General features: G+C 33.3%; 2 protein-coding genes and 1 non-coding gene across 3 annotated transcripts; 1 reads left to right on the top strand and 2 right to left on the bottom strand.

Moving 5' to 3' along the window:
- Positions 1-763: 763 nt before the first annotated feature.
- On the top strand, positions 764-14,880 carry LOC132551038 (golgin subfamily A member 5-like). The gene is made up of 14 exons (XM_060215140.1): positions 764-1,410; positions 1,619-1,864; positions 2,352-2,571; positions 6,657-6,780; positions 7,042-7,138; positions 7,670-7,776; positions 8,851-9,018; positions 10,584-10,712; positions 10,889-10,987; positions 11,336-11,485; positions 12,193-12,268; positions 12,655-12,751; positions 13,278-13,341; positions 14,187-14,880. Exons 1-14 carry the CDS (start codon positions 777-779, stop codon positions 14,274-14,276), a joined length of 2,301 nt encoding a protein of 766 aa, XP_060071123.1. The 5' UTR covers positions 764-776; the 3' UTR covers positions 14,277-14,880.
- Positions 9,795-9,916, bottom strand: LOC132551044 (U6atac minor spliceosomal RNA). The gene has a single exon (XR_009554236.1). It is a non-coding gene; the product is annotated as a U6atac minor spliceosomal RNA (small nuclear RNA).
- Positions 14,881-17,189: 2,309 nt separating the features above from the next.
- On the bottom strand, positions 17,190-25,443 carry LOC132551041 (alpha-soluble NSF attachment protein-like). Its single transcript, XM_060215145.1, has 9 exons — positions 25,385-25,443; positions 24,190-24,269; positions 23,768-23,884; positions 23,478-23,524; positions 23,009-23,086; positions 22,784-22,839; positions 22,184-22,268; positions 21,756-21,929; positions 17,190-21,439 (listed from the first exon to the last, which is right to left on the bottom strand). Exons 1-9 carry the CDS (start codon positions 25,441-25,443, stop codon positions 21,293-21,295), a joined length of 843 nt encoding a protein of 280 aa, XP_060071128.1. The 3' UTR covers positions 17,190-21,292.
- Positions 25,444-26,041: the final 598 nt, after the last annotated feature.

The raw sequence follows: 26,041 nt of genomic DNA, 5'->3' as shown, positions 1-26,041 counted from the left end.
ACACGTGTTTACACCGGAACTGAAATTGTTTGAGCATGCGTAAATTCCGTACACGTCGAATCCTAATCTAGATCTATGGAAAGTTTTTCACTATCTGGCTGGTAAGAGCTAATTGTCGAAGCATATTTTTACACAGAGCATGATATTTTACTAGGGAAGTTGTCTGCAAAACTTTGGTAAGAAATCCAAATTTTGTTTGAAATACTGGATCATAGATTATTATGTAACCTAAAACTTTGGCTTTGAATTGAGTAAACGTATTTTCTTTTTAAGAAACTACATTTCTTGAGACTGCATACACATTTTGCTACGCGATTGTTATTGTTGCTGTAGCAGGTCTACTGGCAATTTTCGGTTTGTCAAAATTAGATGGTTAAGGCAGTTAAACACACAATACCTATCGTTAAATGATAATTCAGGGATGTTTTCTTATGTTTATGTACTGGTATTTGTTGAATTGTAATAGTCAGTGACTGTAGAATAAACCAAGTTATTAACAAATAATGAAAAAAAAACAATACTACTTAGTCTGTACTGCTACTCTTCTAATGCCTTGTGGAATTCCTCCTTGGGACTCATATATATCGGACGTTTGACAATGTCCCTCGTCACATTGTGGAATAGTGTATGCGACCACTGGTGACATTTTATTTCCATTTTGAACAACTTCATACTGATTGTATATTATGATGACTGATTTATAAATGCTTAATTTAAGTGAAAAGAAATGCTATTTTAGAGGTACATGTATTTTTCAGACATCAGTAGTATGCAAGATGTCATGGTTGTCAGGATTGACCGGAAATGTTGAGGAATTTCTCAACAAGATTGACCAGTCAGCAGCTGGAGCCTTACGCAATGAAAGTGAGACTAGTTACGCATCAGGAAATGTTACTGGTAGTAAACGGAGTGACCACACTGCTGATGCTGCTTCCTCTAGGCAATATCTCCAAAACCCATTACCCATAGGTCCAGCTAAATCAACCAGTCAAGGAACAGACAAATCCTCACCATTTGTAACTAAACCAGTTCGCCAAACACTTACAGGATTATCTAAAACACCAAGTACTCCGCTGCAGACAAACATCAAACAGGGTAGTTCTCCAAGTCCAATACAGAAACCTTCAGCAGGTGTTACATCCTCTGTATCAAGTCCACAGCAATCAACAACAGTAGTGACACCTGGGGGCAAGAAAAAAATTGACTCTGATGAAGCTTTGTTTGACTTTCTTAATAGCAGTGATCCTGTAGATTCCACAAGAAAGAAAAGTACAACTCCTCTCAGTAGTGCTCGACATTCCCGGCAGTCAAGCACATCTTCTACCATATCGAGTAAGGGTACGAAAAGTACAGATGCCCCACCCTCCACCAGTGGATCATCTATAGTGCACATAGACTCAGTTGGTCCAGGTTAGTGGTTGACTCATGTGATGATAATACTAAATTATTTATTTCAAACATTTTGTGATATGCATACCGTATAGTTATAGTATATATGCTTGGTATATTCTGTTTTTTGGCATCATGGTTAAGAAATGATTTAGAAAATGAAGATATTGGAATTGGTATTTATTCTATATTAATCCTTGTTTTTTTTATTCGTTTCTGATAACTGTAGCAAGTGAACGAGAAAGTCCAAACTCTGAGCCTGATGGGTTGGCTGATATGGCAGCACTTGCTGATGCTATGCTGGAACAAAGTCCTAGCAACAGTGTCCATAGCAACCAGGGCTCAGAAACAGCTGGAGAAGCCCATCAAAAAATGTCATCACTAGAGCTAGAGAACAAGCTCCTCAAAAATGAAGTTGCCTCTCTGAACCAGGAGATGTCCTCAATCCTACAGAGATCGAAGGATTCTGTTTCTGGTACTGTTAATAACTAGTTGTTAATGTTGAAGCAGAAAAGGTATTAAGATAATAATAATCAATTATTAATTTGTTTACACAATTGATTTTTTCTGCCTAAATGAAGCATACTACCAATTGTGTAAGCCCACCAGATCCAAAATGTTACCTGAGACATAGTTTTAAGCTGATGAAATGTTACAGAGCTACTGAAACTCCAGTATATAGGTTTATTACAAGATAAAACCAGAATGTATCTGAACTGATGTTGACATAAAATGGTAAAACTAGTTCAAGATGTTAAAATCAAATCCTTAATGGGAATTGATATTTGTTACTGAAGATTTGTTTAGAAATATACAATGTGCTTTTTCTAACATCTGTCTCATGTCAGTGATAGACTAAAGGTTGATAAAATGCATATTTTCTGATTTTCCAAGAAATTTTCTTGAACCTTATAAAGCCAAAATAAATTTTCATGTTTTATTTTTTTTGTCTTTCTTGCTAGAATTAAATGCAACCAAACAGAAGCTGGATTCTTATCATCGGTCAGCATCCATGCATGATCAGCTGGTACGTGAGCTGCAGTCACGAGAATCAGATCTGACAGAGGCTTTGGGGGCCAAAGATTCCCAACTTGCTATTCTTAGAGTGAGACTAGAAGAAGCAGACAAAGAGCTGACAAGGAAAGCTGCATCAATACAGGATCTCCAATCACATAGGGACAGGTAACTTTATTGACTTGGTTGTAAAGACCTAATACAATAGCTTATTGATATTTCCTTTCAGGGGCATGATAGTTTGATTGGTAGATTATTAGACTTTTCAACTTCAGTTTGTGTAATTCAGTCACTACACAGGTACTTTATAGTGTGATTCAGTCCCTACACAGATACTTTATAGTGTAATTCAGTCACTACACAGGTACTGTATAGTGTAATTCAGTCACTACACAGGTACTTTATAGTGTAATTCAGTCCTTTCACAGGTACTTTATAGTGTAATTCAGTCACTACACAGGTACTTTTTAGTGGATTCAGTCCCTACACAGGTACTTTATAGTGTAATTCAGTCACTACACAGGTACTTTATAGTGTGATTCAGTCCCTACACAGATACTTTATAGTGTAATTCAGTCACTACACAGGTACTGTATAGTGTAATTCAGTCACTACACAGGTACTTTATAGTGTAATTCAGTCCTTTCACAGGTACTTTATAGTGTAATTCAGTCACTACACAGGTACTTTTTAGTGGATTCAGTCCCTACACAGGTACTTTATAGTGTAATTCAGTCACTACACAGGTACTTTTTAGTGGATTCAGTCCCTACACAGGTACTTTATAGTGTAATTCAGTCACTACACAGGTACTTTATAGTGTGATTCAGTCCTTTCACAGGTACTTTTTAGTGGATTCAGTCCCTACACAGGTACTTTTTAGTGGATTCAGTCCCTACACAGGTACTTTATAGTGTAATTCAGTCACTACACAGGTACTTCATAGTGTAATTCAGTCACTACACAGGTACTTCATAGTGTAATTCAGTCACTACACAGGTACTTCATAGTGTAATTCAGTCACTACACAGGTACTTCATAGTGTAATTCAGTCACTACACAGGTACTGTATAGTGTAATTCAGTCACTACACAGGTACTTTATAGTGTGATTCAGTCCTTTCACAGGTACTTTTTAGTGGATTCAGTCCCTACACAGGTACTTTATAGTGTAATTCGGTCACTACACAGGTACTTTATAGTGTAATTCAGTCCCTTCACAGGTACTTTTTAGTGGATTCAGTCACTACACAGGTACTTTATAGTGTAATTCAGTCAATACACAGGTACTTTATAGTGTAATTCAGTCACTACACAGGTACTTTATAGTGTGATTCGGTCCCTACACAGGTACTTTATATCATAATTCAGTCACTACACAGGTACTTTATAGTGTGATTCAGTCACTACACAGGTACTTTATAGTGTAATTCAGTCACTACACAGGTACTTTATAGTGTAATTCAGTCACTACACAGGTACTTTATAGTGTAATTCAGTCCCTACACAGGTACTTTATAGTGTAATTCAGTCACTACACAGGTACTTTATAGTGTAATTCAGTAACTACACAGGTGCTTCATATTGTAATTCAGTCACTACACAGGTATTTTATATTGTAATTCAGTAACTACACAGGTGCTTCATATTGTAATTCAGTCACTACACAGGTACTTTATAGTGTAATTCGGTCACTACACAGGTACTTTATAGTGTAATTCATTCCCTTCACAGGTACTTTTTAGTGGATTCAGTCACTACACAGGTACTTTATAGTGTAATTCAGTCACTACACAGGTACTTTATAGTGTAATTCAGTCAATACACAGGTACTTTATAGTGTAATTCAGTCACTACACAGGTACTTTATATTGTAATTCAGTCACTACACAGGTACTTTATAGTGTAATTCGGTCACTACACAGGTACTTTATAGTGTAATTCAGTCACTACACAGGTACTTTATAGTGTAATTCAGTCCCTACACAGGTACTTGATAGTGGATTCAGTCACTACACAGGTACTTTATAGTGTAATTCATTCCCTTCACAGGTACTTTTTAGTGGATTCAGTCCCTACACAGGTACTTTATAGTGTAATTCAGTCACTACACAGGTACTTTATAGTGTAATTCAGTCACTACACAGGTACTTTATAGTGTAATTCAGTCACTACACAGGTACTTTATAGTGTAATTCAGTCCCTACACAGGTACTTGATAGTGGATTCAGTCACTACACAGGTACTTTATAGTGTAATTCATTCCCTTCACAGGTACTTTTTAGTGGATTCAGTCCCTACACAGGTACTTTATAGTGTAATTCAGTCACTACACAGGTACTTTATAGTGTAATTCAGTCACTACACAGGTACTTTATAGTGTAATTCAGTCACTACACAGGTACTTTATAGTGTAATTCAGTAACTACACAGGTGCTTCATATTGTAATTCAGTCACTACACAGGTACTTTATATTGTAATTCAGTAACTACACAGGTGCTTTATAGTGTAATTCAGTCACTACACAGGTACTTTATAGTGTAATTCAGTCACTACACAGGTACTTTATAGTGTAATTCAGTCCCTACACAGGTACTTGATAGTGGATTCAGTCACTACACAGGTACTTTATAGTGTAATTCATTCCCTTCACAGGTACTTTTTAGTGGATTCAGTCCCTACACAGGTACTTTATAGTGTAATTCAGTCACTACACAGGTACTTTATATTGTAATTCAGTAACTACACAGGTGCTTCATATTGTAATTCAGTCACTACACAGGTACTTTATAGTGTAATTCAGTCAATACACAGGTACTTTATAGTGTAATTCAGTCAATACACAGGTACTTTATAGTGTAATTCAGTCAATACACAGGTACTTTATAGTGTAATTCAGTCACTACACAGGTACTTTATAGTGTGATTCGGTCCCTACACAGGTACTTTATATCATAATTCAGTCACTACACAGGTACCTTATAGTGTGATTCAGTCACTACACAGGTACTTTATAGTGTAATTCAGTCACTACACAGGTACTTTATAGTGTAATTCAGTCACTACACAGGTACTTTATAGTGTAATTCAGTCACTACACAGGTACCTTATAGTGTGATTCAGTCACTAAACAGGTACTTTATAGCGTAATTCAGTCACTACACAGGTACTTTATAGTGTAATTCAGTCACTACACAGGTACTTTATAGTGTGAATCAGTCACTACACAGGTACTTTATAGTAGATTCAGTCCCTACACAGGTACTTTATAGTGTAATTCAGTCACTACACAGGTACTTTATAGTGTAATTCAGTCACTACACAGGTACTTTATAGTGTAATTCAGTCACTACACAGGTACTTTATAGTGTAATTCAGTCACTACACAGGTACTTTATAGTGTAATTCAGTCACTACACAGGTACTTTATAGTAGATTCAGTCCCTACACAGGTACTTTATAGTATAATTCAGTCACTACACAGGTAATTTATAGCATAATTCAGTCACTACACAGGTACTTTATAGTGTAATTCAGTCCCTACACAGATACTTTATAGTGTGATTCAGTCACTACACAGGTACTTTATAGTGTAATTCAGTCACTACACAGGTACTATATAGTGTAATTCAGTCACTACACAGGTACTTTATAGTGTAATTCAGTCACTACACAGGTACTTTATAGTGTAATTCAGTCACTACACAGGTACTTGATAGTGTGATTCAGTCTCTACACAGGTACTTTATAGTGTAATTCAGTCACTACACAGGTACTTTATAGTGTGATTCAGTCCCTACACAGAGTAGTGTAATGTGTGATTCAGTCACTACACCTGATATTCATCTTTGTCTAATTATGGAGGATTAAAACACACATTTTCAAGTAAATCCTTTGTTCAGGTTTGATACTAGCGATAGGAAGAGTCACCTCTAGAAGTCACTGCTTATTATATGCATTGTATGGAACAGATGATCTATCCATTAGATATTTTCATATTTTCTATATATTTATAGCCTTAATCACATGCTTGATATGATGGCAAGGTTTTTTGGTAAGGCAAGCTCATGCACATTTCAAAATCATCATCTGTCAACACTACTAATTAAGAGAGAGTCACTTCATACTGTTGGAAACAATATTAGTCTTCATGTACTTCCAGAATCCACCAGAAGAATACCTGTCAATTATGTTTGATATATTTGATTCAAAGACACTTTGATAAGAAATTAACAAGTATTATATGATTTCAGAATACTTCAGGACCACACAGACTCCAGTGGTATGCACAGTCAGGCCCTTGACACTCTGAAACATAAATTAGTGGAGGTGGAGACAGCACTCCATAGGGAACAGGAAGCTTATAAACAAGCTCAGGTATCTCATTTCATCATAGCAAACACTCTAAAATGACAAAAATAATATCAAAGTGACAAATCTACTGTCAATAGAATGACAAATAACTACCATAGCAATAAACATACTGTCATAATAGTAATTGCTGATTTGGTGAAAAAAAAGAGTAACTGTCGTCTTGATAAATCTGATTTCAATGTCAAAGATGTGAAGTTTGAATGTTGAATGAGTGTAGAGATAATGTTACCTGAATTGATCATTATTATCATGCTTCTATTGCAGACAGAGGCTTCAGACAGACAGAGCAGACTGGAAGAGGAACAGAGAAGTTTAGCTGAGGCCCTCACTTCCTCAGAACGGAGATTAAATGAGGAAAAAGGTAGATCATTTTTACTTAGTCATTAGATAGTGGATTTTCTTATTCAAATTAATAATGTATTAAAGATTAATAGGAAATATACATGAAATTCAATCACCGTTGATAATAATTCTCTCATGATCACATATTTCCACATTTTCATTTTTCACCTTGATAATAAATTGTTGCTCTTTTGAATAATTGTTTTGATACTTATCAATTTCAAGAGAGGACTCCACTGTATAAAAGGACTTACTAAAGTTTCAAGCAAGAGATGAGAAAAGTTTATATTGCAATTTTGGAGTATAACAGTAACAGAACAATTCATCAAGGATCATTTAGAAATAAATTGATACAGGGAGGATCATTTAGAAATAAATAGATACAGGGAGGTACTGGAAATTGGCAGTACTGTACTATGTTATTGCAATACTTGTTAAAATTTGTATAATAAGCCACAAAGAAAACAGACTGTCACCTCAGACCCCCATGCTATATCTTTCTGTATAAGCCATCATAGAACAATGTCATCCCTAACTTATTATTTTTTAGCAAAAGTTTCTGAAATATCTGTCCATATGAAATCACTGAAGAGTAATGCTGACTCGGCCAAACAGGAACTGTCAGAGTACAAGGAGAAAGCCACAAGGATACTACAGGTACTGTGCCAAACCTGTTTTTGGGTATAACTGGGTACAGCTTAGTATAGATACTGTACCAAAACTGTGTTAGAGTTTACCTGGGTACATTTTGCTACAGGTACTATACTAAAACTGTGTTAGAGTTTACCTGGGTACATTTTGCTACAGGTACTATACTAAAACTGTGTTAGAGTTTACCTGGGTACATTTTGCTACAGGTACTGTACCAAAACTGTGTTAGAGTTTACCTGGGTACATTTTGCTACAGGTACTGTACCAAAACTGTGTTGGGGTTTACTTTGGTACATTTTGCTACAGGTACTATACTAAAACTGTGTTGGGGTTTACTTTGGTACATTTTGCTACAGGTACTATACTAAAACTGTGTTAGAGTTTACCTGGGTACATTTTGCTACAGGTACTGTACCAAAACTGTATTGGGGTTTACTTTGGTACATTTTGCTACAGGTACTATACTAAAACTGTGTTAGAGTTTACTTGGGTACATTTTGCTACAGGTACTATACTAAAACTGTGTTAGAGTTTACCTGGGTACATTTTGCTACAGGTACTATACTAAAACTGTGTTAGAGTTTACTTGGGTACATTTTGCTACAGGTACTATACTAAAACTGTGTTAGAGTTTACCTGGGTACATTTTGCTACAGGTACTATACTAAAACTGTGTTAGAGTTTACTTGGGTACATTTTGCTACAGGTACTATACTAAAACTGTGTTAGAGTTTACTTGGGTACATTTTGCTACAGGTACTATACTAAAACTGTGTTAGAGTTTACCTGGGTACATTTTGCTACAGGTACTGTACCAAAACTGTGTTGGGGTTTACTTTGGTACATTTTGCTTCAGGTACTGTACCAAAATTTGTAAAACTTTATTTTCATTTGCAATTGGTCATGCTCAAATGTTATCATGTCTTCCATACCTCAGTAATCAAATTTATAACATATTGTACTAAAAAAAAGTTTATAGAAATGTCTTGGTATCACAGACTACATACAACCTTTGGTCAGTTTAACATCGAACTGTTATTTGTAAACAACACATTTTGTGACTTTCCCACACTTTTGTAGTCCAAGGAGAGACTGATTGCCAGTCTGAGAGAGGGGTCAGGGGCAGCAGGGGAGATGGCTGGAGTGTCTAGTCTTGAGTATGACTCTGTCAAACAGGAGCGGGACATGTTTAGAGATGAACTTCAGCAGTCCAGGATGACAGTGGATAGTCTGAGAGTGGAACTGCAGGTAAAGGAAGATGAGATTGTTAAAATTTCAAGCACTTTTTCCTGGTATTATATTTCCCAGTAAGTGGTGAGAAACAAGTGGCATCATTAAAATATCTTTTGATTTTGGTATTTCATGCATCATACACTAAAACTAATCCTACCACTCTCAATATCAATTGGATCATGATATGTAGTACACTGTAATAGATTAGCCCATTGCTCAACCTGATTGTTTGAACTGTACAATTTAAAACTAAAAAAAAATAGCTTCACAACGTAAAGATCAAGTAGGCCTGCATGAGTTACTTTCTCTTTGTCATGTTTGACCAGTTTGAACCAGGCTAGGCTCGGTCACCACATAGTAAGGATGTCAGTGATATCAGCCTTGTGTGTCAGGTTTCTGTATGATAACACTTTTCTTTGAATGTAATTGCAGTATTTATGAAAATATTTTAGGTTAATTTATGCTTTAGATAATTAATGTAATCAATAATACAAAAATAAGAGAAATCTACATATTTTTTGTGTACTATATTTTTATTAATATTTCTTGACTCATTGATCTCCAAGTAAGCACATACAAATATCCAGAGTGAAAGCTGAATCACTGCATCATTCCTCCGTCAATCATGTTTAAGATTAAAGATGAAACAAGTTATCACTAAGAATATAAGAAGTGAATTGTTACTCAATATCCGACAGGGGAAAAAATACCCTCATTGATCTGTTTTCAGTTACTTTATATATGATTGTGGTCTATATTGTCGAGGAATGTTGTGATTACTGTATCGATGAAAAAAATAAAGACCTGCCTCCGAAGTAAGGAGGCAAGCGCCTTATATGTGTTATATAGACCACAGGGGTCCCTTCCGTCCTTATCAAGGGGAGTGCTAACCTTCTCTCCTTTCTTACAACACATCCAATATAGTTGTACATCAGGGTTTTATACCCCTAGTGGCTTTATCTTTAAAATGTTGGTGTTGTGAAATTTTAATAATTGTAAGTAACATTTGTAAATCTAAATTACATGTTGATACAACTAAATTTACAAATACCTAGCATTTATAATGATAGTAAAACGTAAATTTTGGTGAGCTTGAAATGATCTTTTACTCTGCCTGCTTTTCAAATCAGAGGTTTAATCATTAAAAAAGAGGAAAATGTAATATAGGGGAGATAACTCTTTATTATCTCCCCTTCTCATATAACAGTATTGTTGGGAAATATAGATGTCATTAAGATGGATTATCTTTGTTTGTTTGGTTTAAGTATATTATAAACTATTTTTTCTAGAGAGGCAACTCAATTTTGTAATATTTAATTGTAACATATTGATTATTTATAAAGGTCTTGTAAAGGATACTAACCAACAATCTGGACAAGGTTTTTCTAAGAAAATTCATTTTATTCAGTACTCATAAGTATTTTGTTATGTAATTGACAAAAAACACTTTTATTCTGGAGGCTGCAAAATTAAATAGAAGCTGGACTTATAGGATTTAATTGAAGAAAAAAAAAGGAAAAAAAAAGTTTAATGTCCCTGTTATTTGTATTGATGGTGGTTATTTTATAATCATATGTTAGGATCTGGAAGGGCAATTACAGCAGGACAGTGATGAAGCAAATGAACAGATACGAGCTCTAGAGGACAACGTTATAAGCGAGAAACGTCGGCGAGAGGAAGCTGAGACTGAACTCCTCAAACAAAAACAGGTTATTCAAAATAAATAAGACTCTACTTACAGTACATTTGTATGGTTGGTAACAGTCATTCTTTCATGCTTATATTAATGGCTTTTGAGAGAATTGTAAGCTAAAAGCATTTGGTGGAAAATTAATACTGCAGCTGGTGTCTCTTAAAATTAATTTTTTTATTTCATTTTAATCAGGAGATGCAATATTCAATAGAGGAAATTCACAAACAGAAAGGAACATTCCAGAACTGTGTCAGAGACAGAGAAATGGAAATTGAAAGACTCAGAAATCAGGTACGCCTCCGGATTCTGTGATAGATAAAAACTGTAATGTATTCTTTGATTCTATTCTCTATTTGGTAATAATAATGAAGTTAAAGTGAAAATTATTGATTTTTTACCCCAGACTGAAATTTTAAACCTTTGTAAGATAAAAATTTACTTCTATTTGAAGCATAGGGTGTCCTTGTAATATCTATTCACCATTAGATGTGTACCACTATTTATACTTCCATCACTGAATATGAAATTTGTTTACTTCTGGTGCAAGATAACACTGATTTTATGTAGAAATTTATCAGCATGGTACACAATTGGGGTGTTTGATGATTATGCTAGTTTCTTTAACTTGTGGTTTTTTAGCTCACTACAAAATCCATGAGCTCTACGTCAGAGAGTGAACTAGAATCTCGTGTGAGGTCACTAACCGAAAGCCTCATACACAAGCAGACCATGTTGGAGGCTTTGAGTACAGAGAAAAACTCACTCACTCTTCAGCTTGAGAGGCTCGAGGTAAAAGCTAAAATCAAATTTTTCACACATTTGCTCAGATTTGCCATAGAGGTTATGAAAATGTTCTAATTTTAAGAGGTTAAATGTTATTTGTGTTTGAGAAGTATTTCTGCACATTAATGCTGTTCAGTTGAGAAAATCATAAAGTCAGTGGATGGATCCTTACTAGTGATGTGTCTGGGGGACTCCCCCTCAAAAAATTGTTACAGTTATAATTTCCTGAACTCTGATCTACTTTCATATTTATTTGACTTATTATCAGGGAATAGTTATTTTATGAGTTTTAAATTTGGTTTCATGAATGAATAGTAAACTTGCTAGTTGGGTTCGTGGATGAAAAGTGATATTGTTGTTATGTGGGCTTTGTAGTTGAGTAGTTTCAATGGAAGTTTAAAGGAAATGGTGCTTTTGCATGGGTTTATAGATATTAAATAACTAACTATATTTGTTAATACTTTATGCCAAAGATTGCATGAAAACTATTTTTCACATTTGGATGATTCTCTGTATTTAATCTAAGTGTAATTTCAGCAAAGTAAAGTGTACTTTTAGTGATAATTTTTTTCCATTTTTTTTCTGTTCTATATCTCATAAGTGTTTGATTTATTTTTAAGAATTTTTGTAGCTTGACAATACATGTTATAATAAACAATAATAATACAAAAAAATTAAAACTACACATTTGCATTGTAAAATTGGTTTTAAAGATGCAGTATAAAGATGTCCAAGCCTCATCACTGAGGACCAACACTGCTGTGGTCCATGTCAATGATGATGATGAAGGTATGTCAAATACTACCAGTATAATGCTTTTGTCAGTCACACAACTCATTCTCTGATAAATCTCAGTACTTTTATGTTGGCATAGCTGTGACATTCATAGCCATTATAAACACCATATCAAGATAGTTCATTGTGAATCTGGTAAATGTAAGCAGATCAATTTCATCAGAAAGCATTGAAGCAAAAGTGAAAAATGGAAAAAAACATTAACAAAGCAGGTGATATGAGTTAATGGTATGATGTAAATTTCAGAAGCATGTACAGACAAGATTTTAAAAAATGCAATGTAGATTTCTGGAAATTTGATAAATGAAAATTGATTAAATGCTTTGATTTGATGTTATACATGTTTGGTTGAAAAAGGAAAATTGTATGTATATTGACAGTGAGACAGAGACTACCGGCATTCATGCGTGAAACAGCAACTGATACAGAAGTGACCAAAAAAATGAAACGTGCTGCCAACTCAATCGACAAATTAGGGTAAGATTGCCATTTAGGTACCTGGCCCCACTTGTATAAAACATCTCAACTTGAGAATTCTTCAAGCCCAGATTTTCCTCAACTAATATCTCCTTGAAAATATCTTGTATGAAAATTCCTCAAGGAATTTCAGGACATCCTAGCCGATACCTTCCTCCTGTTCCTTGAGAAAATTTTATACAAGCCGTTTTTGAGGAGATATCAGCTGAGGAAAATCTTGACTTGAGGAAATCTCAAGTTGATATGTTTTATACAAGTGGGGCCTGGTATTAATGAGTTAATCTAAAGTCACAATGTTTGGTGACAATCTTCTTTCCTTGGGCATGTGACTCAATACAAATATTATTATTCTGTGACAAAGCTTTTTGATATAATGAAATATTTTCCTTAGTACATCTATTACTATGGTAATACACCTCTGTGTTACATAGAATATATTAATTATTTACATTTGTTACACTTTCTATACCTTTTTCAGAGATTTACATTAATAATTGTTTGTAATAGTTCACTTTTCCTATTCCAGTATACGCCTTGGAGTTTTCCTCAGAAGATACCCCATTGCCAGAGTATTTGTGATATTGTACATGGTGAGTTATGCCTAGGTTTGAAGGTTTTGCCTGACACAAATTTTCTTTATACCCAAAATATCAAAGCATTCCCATGTTAACAAGATTTTTTATCTGTCATTTAACTACCCTGGTATTAGTTAATAATATATAATTGACATTGATTGTTATGAAAACACATTAGCAGGACTTTTGTTAAATATAGGGTCTGTTGGCAATAACCGAGATGTCTTATTACAGCCTTTTAAATTGCTTGAAATCGCTGAAATAATTCTTGTTACTACTATTTCTTGAGAATTACCTACTGGATCTTCTTATCTTTCATATGTAGGTTCCCCTTGTTTCATAGTTGTGTCCTTAGGATTTTGGGACTGATCAGAAAAGCAAAATGGTTGACAGGTGGCCAATATAGATTTTTACAATGAAATATTAATATTGTTTTTCTTGAGAAATACAAGATGGGATATTTCTCCAATTTCAAATGTTGGTGCGTCATAGTCTGCAGTTGAGCTAGTATCATTTTTGGACTGATCAGATAAATTAAATGGCTGAGAGGCAACCATCTTGGATTTGACAGTCAAAGATTATTATGGCTGTTTCTTAACAGGAGCTTTCAAGTTTCATGTAATCAAGAACAAAACCAGAGCAAAAAAGAAGAAAAGAAAGGAATAAAAATCATAGTTTTAAAAAACAAAGACCAAACCATTGTGGGTGCCAAGGTCCCTCTGTGATCTCTTGTTAGTATTGAGTAGGAACTTTTTGATAATGAATTTTTTGAAGGGGGAGAATCTGAAAAATGTTGTAATCAAAGTGGTTTCTGATCTAATTTTAGCTAATTATATCAAAGCTTTTTTTCTGTCATTTAGGCAATGTTGCATCTTTGGGTGATGATTGTGTTGCTGACATACCAGCCAGAGATGCATGGAGATGGCCATGGACAACCATTGCCTCCATAGTGCTTGCTCAATATAAAATGAGTGCTGGCACTCGATGTCTGTCATCTTTAAAAACTGCATGGTGTGTGGTTACCACAAGGGGAACAACTCTTTCAGTTCACAGGATCATGATGGCCGTTACAAGCATTTCACTTTGAAGATTTGGTTGAATTTTATTTGCATCCGACTTGTAAAATAACATCCAAATACAAATCTTTTAATAGATTGTCATGAAGTATCCAAAAATGAGAGTAAGGTATGATCTTGAAACTGGAAAACTCATCCAGAAAAAATTCTTTGTATCATATAGATCAATTACACCATATAAACACTTTTTAGAGTGTTCAGATATAAATAGTTAGAATGAGAGCCGTTAAGCTTAAACAATGTCAATTTGGCAAAACAAGATTATAATTCTTCTGTTAATGATACTTCTACTGATGATAATTTGTTAAGAATCTTGTGTGGTAGATGCCTCATTCATTGTTGTATCTTAATTCATTTTGCTTATTTACAAAGGACTTCCTTGTCACATTGTAACTTCTAATTTGAATTAAATTTTTTGAAAACCTTTTTCAAAGAAATGTTTTTAAATTGTAAGCACTTTAATGTGAATATCTTTTAATGTGGGTCTTAATTTTGTAGATTTTTTTAAAATTTAAATTTTATATCCTACCAAATTAGAATTGTAATTTGATGTTTGTACTTCAAATCAGTGATATGAACATCTGATCACACAAAACTTTTTTTGAAAGTTCCTTTTTTTTTTTACTCCGACTTAAATATGAAACTTCTTCATATGAGTTACTATTTATGATTCCAATGTCAAATGCAAAGTTGAAATGATAAATTAATTGAAGCTTTATAGCATATCAATTTGAAATTAGAAGTAGATCATTGCTTAAAATCATGTTGATTAGTAATAGCAGCTGAGAGCAATTCAGTACTAAATGTCCTATCATTTTATTAATGATAATAAAATGTAAAATATTTAAGGTTAGTGGTCTGATAAGTATGTATGTTAAAGAAATAAATCTGACCCAGATGGTCATGGCAATACTTACTGAAAAGTCAATTATTTTTGTGTTATTATTTATGTTCATTTTCTGGGTATTCTTAATCAACAAATTCATATCTCTAAGAACTGTTAGAATTAGTATAAGCAGACTCACTGAACTAAATCTTCCCATGAGATTAAGTTTCCATTGAACAGTAAATTTTTCAGTTGAATCCCACAAAAATTTCTGATTCTACACTACTTAAAAACAGGAGGTGGGCTATTGAAATAGCATTGGTTATAATTTTATTGAATTATGATTCATGATTTTATATAAGTTGAGTTATAAACAGAAATTGGCATATTGCACGGTAAACATGGTATTTAAGTGTGATTAATAATTTAATGTGTGACAGTACTTTCAGTGAGTACAGTGTGTATACTGACATAATCATAAATGTGATAATTTGGGTCATGGCATTCGTTGCTTAATTTTGTATGGTTATATTCTATGATATGTGATCTTAATGATCCCATAATGTTTGATCTTATGTGATCTTGATGATCCCATGATATGTGATCATACTGACCCATGACATGTGAATTTATTGATTTCACAAAGGGTGATCTTAATGATCCCATGATTGAAGACATTTTATAAATACACATTTAATGCTACTCTTCTAGTGAGAAGAAATATGTATATAAGTAGTGACAGAGGAGGACAGAAAAAATTCATTTTGTGAAGGGAGCAAGCTTAAAATTTAGCTAAAATATTATAGGTTACAACTACAAGATTACAGGGCAGTGCAAGGAATATTTTTCTTTTCATAGTTGGAAGTTGGAAAAAAACGTCTGTTCGTATTGTCAAATAAAAAAGAAAACTATGATATTTGTATAAGAAGTGCTGTATGCTACAGTGTTTCCATGATCTGTGATACATAAACATTGTTTTGTCATTGTGTGTGGATGTCTCTGGTGATATGTGTCCTGTACACAGGGATATTTACATGGTTATGTTTCCATTGGTACACTCCTACACCAGATGCTTACTGTTAATTTATTCTGGAGTTCAGCATGGTTTAATTAGTATACGATTCTGAGATTTGACTGCTGGGTGGCAGTCTTTTCATTTTGTACCACTGATAAAATTTTCTGTTATATATTAGTTTTAAAGATGGATTTATATCATTATTCTGTGTATTATTATTTGGACACGTCCACGAGTCAACATTAATTTTGATGAGGCTAGTGCAAGAGACAGCTGTCGTCAGAGCTTGTACATGTGAATCCTAATCATTTAGGTCAAAGATTTAAGTTGAGTGAATGTGTGTGTTTGACTTCTATGTACATATGTCATAGTAGTGTATTTTTTGTAATATATTGTTGGTTAATGTAAATTATATATTATTGCTTTGAGCATAATGTGTAAAAATAAAAGAGGGAACCCTTGTACTGTATGTAGTCATCTTTCAGACACCAGGGTTTTGTTGGCTCACCATGACAAATAAACAAAAGTGAGGAATGATGTTAAGTAAATAGACTGTACTTGCTCCTATAACTAGATAACTTGTATCTTACATAGACATGTATCTTGTATCAAACGGAGACAGGTTCTTGTATCACACTGAGACAGGTTCTTGTATCATACTGTGACTTGTATTTTATATCATACTGTGACTTGTATTTTATATCATACTGAGAAGGTATCTTGTTTCATACTGAGACAGGTTCTTGTATCATACTGTGACTTGTATTTTATATCATACTGTGACTGGTATCTTGTATCATACCGAGACAGGTATTGTATATCATACTGCGACTGGTATCTTGTATCATGGACCGTTTATGTACAAGCGATAAATAACTTTTGTTGACACAATTTTGACAACTAATGCAGTATATGGACAAGTAATAAAAAAACCCCAAAAGATATCTGATTTTAAACATTTATTTCCTATCTATATTCTATCAATGAAGTTGGCACATCAATGCTGGTATGTAACATGTACCAGAATAATATCAGTACAGAGTGCAGACTACTTGATATATATAGCTGAAGTGAAGTTCCAAGGAGCTAAAGTGATTAAGCTTACCTTGTATCTAGGAGCTATATCAATGAAACAATCTGTGTAACAAGGAGGTCTACTGTCAGAGCACACTTTGTACCAAAGAGGTATACTGATGGAGGACAGCTTGTACTTAAGAGCTATATGGAGCAATCCCTGTACCCAACAGCTATACTGATAGAGCACATTTGTTACAAAAAGAAGTATATTGATAGAGCACACTGTACCAAAGAGGTATTGTGACATAGCACATTATGTACAAAGAAGTTTACTGACAGAGCAGATTTGTACAAAGGTGTATACAGATGGAGGAGAGCTTGTACCATGGAGCTTTAGGGAGCAATGCCAGGACAGAGCTATACTGATGGATCTCAGAAGACAGAATTACTATACATAGACTGAATCCACTTTGTGCAATGGAGCTTAAACCATCTTGTATCAGGGTACCAAAGATCTAGCAAGATTGTCTGGAAACGACTAGGACCTTATAGCTACAAAATGATCTTTACAGTGTTATATATCAATCGAAAGTACAACAGTATGTTAGTGTGAACCCATCAGTATCACACATACAAAGGTTGGTAAATAAGAAACAAGATTCAGCTTGATTTAAAACCAGTGGATATATAATGAATAAAAATGCTCAAAGATATATCACATATGGTTTACCAATAAGATAGAAGAGAAGTACTTTCCATTTTTGTTTAAGACAAAATGAACATCCGCTAAAGATATACATCATCATCATTAACATCACATTATAAATATATTGCATGAGAAATGTACTTAAACATCAACACCTATAGCCGGTAGAAAATTTCTAGCTAACACATAATATGGACAGTGATAACAATTCAACAACTCATCACAACATTTATAATATTACATATTTGAAAATATTCAACCTTACCATTAAATTGAATGTGTACAAGTGAATGGAGTTTTGACACAATATCATAATGATTCACTCGCAATCATTATGTATAAGTCAATGAAAATTAAAATGACAAAGGATAAGTTTAATCTGTAACAATATTATTTAAAACTATACAGTTTATATATACATGGATACATTTTGAATGAGATGTATACTAATTCTTCTGTATGCTAAAAGCCAGATTCACAACATAGCTTTACTATCATTTTGTGGGTTTAAGAATCTCACAGCTACATATGAACCATTTCTAATTCATCCTAATACGAACAATACACATCAATTCTATATGGCATCACTATCTGAAACAATATCACATAAAATTTCAGATTATTCTGAAAATACTTTTAAATGATTGTAACATCCATATTGGATAAACACTGGTAAGGTGAAACACAGGTAATGGTATCAACAACATATCCATTCCTGGTTCAACCATCCTTCAGGTTTAGAGTCACTTTAACCATCCTTCAGGTTTAGAGTCACTTCAACCATCCTTCAGGTTTGGAGTCACTCTAACCTTCCCTCTGGTTTAATCACTTTAACCTTCCCTCAGGTTTAGAGTTACTGTAGGCAGCCTAACCTCCCTTCAAGTTTTGAGTCAGTACTGTTTTCTCATTAGGCATTGATTCAAACAGTGATACTAGGGCCAAACATGACACTTCTACATTGTAATAGTACTCTGTACATTAAAAACAGTTCTGCTGTTGTAATTATTGCACTGTACTTTATTACTCAGGCTAATAGTGGTATTAAACTCTACAATGAACAGCTTCGGCTTACAACTTCTACAGATCCATGCAAATTAAAATGAAAAAAAGGAAGTCAAGTAAATTCACACCAAATACTTTGTTTTAAAACACAGATATGACTAGATGACCCAGCAGTTTTAATTTGCTTTTTTAAATGGGAATGTTCAACATTAGCACTTTTCAGAATTCATGGAAATTTAATAAAAAAGAAAATGTATCATTGATAAACATACTTAGATGTAAACAAATCCATTGTTTTGATACACAAATGGAACACAAATGATTACTAGTCTTTCAAAACAGGTAATTTCTCCTCACATCAGCTTGAAGAATATTGTTATTCCTAATATGGATTGTATATGATATGCAATATTTTGAATTATATAACAACAAAAAACAAAAACATTAAATGACACAATTAAACATTGAAATTTCAAAGTTGAAAAATTGGTTTTAGAATGAAAATGAGAATGTATATATGTGGTGCCAGATTATGTGATGGATCCAGGATTTTGGAAAGATGGAGCAAGTGGGGAGGGGAACAATAATAACAGGTAACCTCCCCAACCCAACCCCCCTTGATCCACCACTGGCCACCTTTAGGTACTAGAACATGTATAAAACTTATCCATAACCCCAGTTTTCTCTGGTTACTTACACCAGACATTAGGAATTTTGATACCAGTCAAAAAGTCTGTCTGATGACGATGCCAAAGGAAACTTAGGCAAATTTGAATATTGCTACATCTCCTCACCCTATACATACACATCTGTCAACTCATTTTGTATTCAGTAAAGTAGTAAAACCAGGGCCTGAAATATAAACTTCCATTAACATAATGATTGTGCTATAATTCTTATCTCTCATGAGACCACACTTCGGAAAGCTCCTATGTGAAAACATGACATTATGTGTTTCTTTAAATTCCTAATTTCTAAGACAATTTCCAATGGAAAAATTCCACTGCAGGAATATTTCAAATTGAAAAACATCTAATCCATATCACATAATTTTTTTTACAACACTATCATTGCAAACCACACTTCTAGTATCTGACATAAGTGGGATGAGATATATTCCATTCATAGCTATGATGTCCAAAAAACATCCAGTGACAAAATCTATTTATATTTTATGACAGGCTATCTGATATCCATGACAACACACGTGATAGGCTACACAACATGCCTCTCAATACTTAGTTTGTGTTCTATGTTAATTGACTATTAAGGAAAGATTTCATACAAATCAAACACTGGGCACCTGAAAGTGTGTAAATATAGTTATTGTTGTTAAAATTTATATACAAACATTTGTATTTACTATCATTACAAAGCTAATCTGTGAAACACAAATCTTGATGACATGCCATTTATATAAGTGGTTAGTTTTCTCCCATAATTCTTCCACCTCACAACCAATCACTTGATGTACAAGGTTGAATTATAAAAGTTAAAAGCACATTATTTTTGAAAGAGTCAGTTCTCACAATAAAAAAGTTCACCATAATTTTGTTGACTTATAACCTCGTTAGTTTTCTTTAACCTCTCAAACATTTTGTTGACTTATAACCTCGTTAGTTTTCTTTAACCTCTCAAACATTTTGTTGACTTATAACCTTGTTAGTTTTCTTTAACCTCTCAAACATTTTGTTGACTTATAACCTTGTTAGTTTTCTTTAACCTCTCAAACATTTTGTTGACTTATAACCTCGTTAGTTTTCTTTAACCTCTCAAACATTTTGTTGACTTATAACCTCGTTAGTTTTCTTTAACCTCTCAAACATTTTGTTGACTTATAACCTCGTTAGTTTTCTTTAACCTCTCAAACATTTTGTTGACTTATAACCTCGTTAGTTTTCTTTAACCTCTCAAACATTTAGTTGACTTATAACCTCGTTAGTTTTCTTTAACCTCTCACACAAACACATTGTGAATATGTTTGAATAGATAAACGGATTAGTAAATTTAAAAAAAACCCTGGGATAATTATTTGAAAAGTTTCAACAAGGTCAAAATTAACTATCCATATATTTTGTATCTGAATTCTGACATTTGCCATTCAAATTTTCACACTAAATACAATATTCGCAATGCATATATATTTCCTTTCAACCATAATAGTTCTCAAAACTAGTTTCTAGTTGAAAACCGATCCAGGCAATTTTATCAACACTATGATGGAGAGTACTAATTACCAGCAATACATCAAAGCATCAATATCAGTCTTATGTCATAGCATAGTAATAAAATGAAAACTATTGGCAGAAAGTATTGTCAAGAGGTTATCGCAGGTCTTCTGAGTTGATAGTTTTCTTGACACGTAAAAGTATCGTAGTAGTCCACTGGTCTAGGCGTGAGATACTGTCATATTCTTTCACTGCATCTGTATATGTGTCTGTGTTCTGTTCTTCACAAGCCTCCAATAATTTCTTTAAACATAAACAAAACATGAAATAAACAGCCCAGAAAAGTAAGTATGCAATAAAACAGAACAGATGAAAAATGGATGAAAATCAACTGAAGTCACATTTATACCAATATAACTACCAACAAATGCCAAGGTTGATGTCATTTTATAACAATGTAGGTGATGATGTTGAAAAGTTGCAACTGAAGCTTGATGTGGAATTTGTATGAAGTAATTACTAATTTCACTGTCAGTTAATCTGTAATTGAAACTTGATTCTGTATTTGAAAAAATATGGCTATGATGAGTATTGCTGCATAATGGCAGTAATGATATACCTTTACAAGTTTATACTCCCTGGAGTCGGCAAATTGTGGAAACATATCCTCATATTTCTGGATTGCAAGTTGAGCATTGAGTACATCTACACACATATGACACAGAGCTGCCTTGAAGAAGTAGTCCTTAGCACTGTACTTTAGCAGCTGGTTATCCATACAAGACATTCCAATCTGGCAATCACAACAATAATTATTAATTATTATTACAACTAAGGGAGATAATTCAAAGAAATTTGAACACAAGAAACCCAGTGTTTTGCTTTGTTTCGTCAACAAAACTTGATACAAAGTTTGAACAAATGAGAAGAATAAAGCTTTGTTTTGATGTTAAACTGTTATGTTATTTCAAATGTATCACTGTTATTTTGTTGTATAGTCAAATAATTCTGAAGTGGTAAAGGCAGGAAATGTTGGAGTACACATACCTCTTCATAAATCTTTATTGCCTTCTCATACTGCTCCAGCTGGGCTGCATAATGAGCTACTTTTACTAAACACTTATTGGCTGAGCTGGAATATGAAGACAAACATATCTTAGACATAAAGTAAAGAATACTTTAACAATGATATATGCATAACTATAATACATGGCTATATAAAAACATAACTATATAATACAGCTATATAAAAACATAACTATATAATACAGCTATATAAAAACATAACTATATAATACAGCTATATAAAAACATAACTATATAATACAGCTATATAAAAACATAACTATATAATACAGCTATATAAAAACATAAAAATGATATGGGTATATAAAGAAAACAGAACTTTATGATATGGGTATATGAAGACAAACATAATTATATGATATGGTTATATCAAAAAACATAAATATATGACATGGGTATATAAAGAAACCATAACTATATGATAGTATATAAAGTAAACATTACATTATGATATAGGTATATAAGTACCTGAAATATCACATTGTTAACACCATTATATTTCAGCGAGATATTTGATAAATCATTGATATTACAACAATTCCTAATAAGATATTATCTTACCTCTTAGATTCCTCTCCTTTATAATAATCAGCTGCTTGTTCATAGCTGGATATAGCCTGGAATGACAAAGGAAAGACTGATAATGTACCCATGATATCTAAACACATCCTTGTGTGCAGAGTACACTGTGTCATGTGGGTGAGTGTGATACTACAACGGTTCATAACAACCTTAAACATTCATCAATTGCTTACCTACCTACAGATATAATATTGTTAAACTTACCTTTTCAATATCGACCAGTTCTGATTCATAAATTTCTGCAATATTTACATGATGCTTTGCAGCAATAGAAAATCTTCCCTGAAAAAGAAAGTGAAGCATTAATTTCAACATAAAATACTGACAAGTACAATTGTCTACCAAGCCCTAATATCATAAAAATGAGAAAAAATATTTTACTTGCTATGAAAGGTCATAGCTTTTCCCATTTAGATTTATAATTTATCAATTAATCACTGGTTATATAATACAAAAAACATGACCTTGGACTCCAAGTTACTGATCAGTAACAGATATGGGTGAGCTTATTACAAGTTAGGAGTAGAGCTAGTAACAAGATAACTAATTTACAATTTATTTGTAATTCTACTGATCAGTAATAGATATGGATAATTTTATTACAAGACATGGGCTTATTGCTGGACAAATATGGGTACAGCATATTCAACATAAAAACCTCTAATACACATACCATATCTGTATATATTTCTACAGCTTTCAATAAACACGTAACAGCCTCTGAAATAACAGTATATCAGACTGATTATCAACATTGTCTTTTCTTATTTATAATAAGTATTTACATTTCCATGGCAAACTCAATATCTGAATAATATAATTGATGTAATTATAAATTAATAATTGAAATTATCAAATACATATACAAATGTATATTATTTGAGCATGTTAAGTAGGGAAATGCCTATAGTATGTTAAAACTTTTATTTAGTAATGTTTAAGAAGATACTAGGACTAAGATACCATTTGGGTCAGCCTTTCTATAACAGTTTCCAGCATCTACATAGTCTGTAGCAGCTTGATGATTACTTCCAACCTTCAACTGCAATAATGCTGCTTTACAAAAGGAACTTCCTGCCTCTGAAAAAAGTATTTATACACTAATGAATTCAAAGAATAATGTGTGGCCACATAAATGTAATATTCATTTGGATCTAAATTTTTGATAAAAAAAACTTAAAAGGACATCAGAGTGAAAAGTATGATCCAATCCATATGCAGAAAATCAATCTCTATATATTTCTGTACTTTCATCTCTGGACAGATCTTTCCAAATAAAAACTTTTTCAGTAATTTTCCAACTGTCCAGCTTGCCTACTTTTTTTAGCTTAAACTAGAATCAACACAATAAGAAATTGGTGTGAAATTAAATGTTATATACTGACCTGTCCATTTCTTTCCCATCTTGAACATGTTAGCTGCTCGTACATACAAATCTGCAGCATCTTCAAGTTTACTCTGTGACCTGTTAGCAATATAACATAATGTATTCAAAGATGCTTCATATCATCTCTATTACATGAATTTGGGATACCTAATCTTATTGGCAAAAGGCTATCTATCTCCAAGCTCGGACAGCAAGAGGATGCCAAACCTCAATATTGGCAAGAGGATTTTAATATCACTTAAAGAAATATGTTTCTGAGGAAAACTCATATTGCACTGGATGAAAATACATATATATTTATATAAGAATTTACTAATCCTACAGTTAGTACTGAAAGGGGAGGTTATATCATCAAATCTGATGCGTAACATTACTTTTTAAATACTGTTAAGTGTTCGTTTGAAGAGTTTAACAAAAATGTCCTCCTTGCACTTTTGTACTTTCAAGATGTTAACAGAGAAACCTTTCCTCTCTTAGGCATTCATATTTGTTGTCTGTACATTTAATGTTTGTCTAATAGTGCATTACCCATTTGTTCTATTTATGATGCTTGTAGCAAGTAAGGCAGGTAATGCAATAGACTAGATTCCTACTTTTACAGGTTACTAATGGTAAGTCAATGTTGGGTTTAACTGTTTTGCCATTTTTCAGATTAAACAGAGTATGTGATGTATGTATACACATTCCACATTTCTCATTCCCACTCTGCTCTTTGCTGAAAACCTTTCAGGTGTTTCAGCTGTCATTTTCCCTGGGGTAGGGAGGTCGGCGACGGTCATTTACAGGCTTATTACGTTCTGTTGGAGCAAAAAACCCCATTTTTTCGGGTTTTTCACACTAAAATTAAAATATCAAATAAGCGTAGTTGGGGGATAGAAATATATCAAAATAAAGTTTAAGACTTCTATTTTCTTATTTTGGTAATTATTTTGTAATAAGATATAAATTCCTACCATTGCATGGAGTTCGAAGTGAAGTCGTTTCCAAAAATTCGGCCGCCATGTTGATTTATGTGTCAACAAGTGTGCCAAGTTCAGAATTAAATCCGCTGGCTATTACTGGACCAATTTTTACCATTAATGGCTTAAAATTTAGGAAATATAGTCTAGTTTTTGAAACTGAGTGATCTCTTTTGAAAAAGTATAGGGATCACACTGTAAAAAATATAAATTTGCAAAACAGTGTTTTTTTACCGTGATATCACTTCGCCGCGAACAGGGATCACTCGGATTATGGTAGCCTGGACCTTCATCTAGCGATTGGTAACCAAGGTTTCAACAAAATAACAAGAGCAGCCAGCGGAAATCATTGGATATTTGAATGACTTTTGCCACAATGTTTTGTTCGTATGAGTTATCGAACTTTGCTGCTGCTGCAGGCCGGGTGCAAATCCTCCCGACCCGGTAAACAAAATTGACCAATGGGACATCAGTATGTCCATTCGGAACATTTTGGGGTTTTTATTTTAAATATCAAAGGAAACATTCGATTTTCTTTAGGATTTATATAAAAGTATGTTTTAGAACAAAAGAAAAAACGCGGGGGGGTGGGGAATAGTTGCTGTGGTTAAGAAAATATGTTTGGGGGTATAACAAAAACATTTTCTGAACACAGAACCATACTTTACTTTTCTTAATCTTTTAAGTCACAAATACAAATTATTTTCCATGAAATAAATGAATGAACATTTGATAAGAAAACAATTTTCTCTGTAAAATATCATGATTATACTCCCTCTCAACTAGCCCATTCTTCTTAACTCAGAAAGTTGATTTTGGTCTATATCTTGGTTGTTAAATTCCTTCTGAATGTAAGAACTGCCCTTCTTTATCAATGCAAGGGGGTATTGT

Source organism: Ylistrum balloti, unplaced genomic scaffold, assembly GCF_031769215.1.
Source record: "Ylistrum balloti isolate Yb309-2 unplaced genomic scaffold, AGI_CSIRO_Ybal_v1 Utg370168, whole genome shotgun sequence".
Classification (NCBI taxonomy): Eukaryota; Metazoa; Mollusca; class Bivalvia; order Pectinida; family Pectinidae; genus Ylistrum; species Ylistrum balloti.
This window is presented reverse-complemented; position numbering and strand designations above follow the sequence as displayed.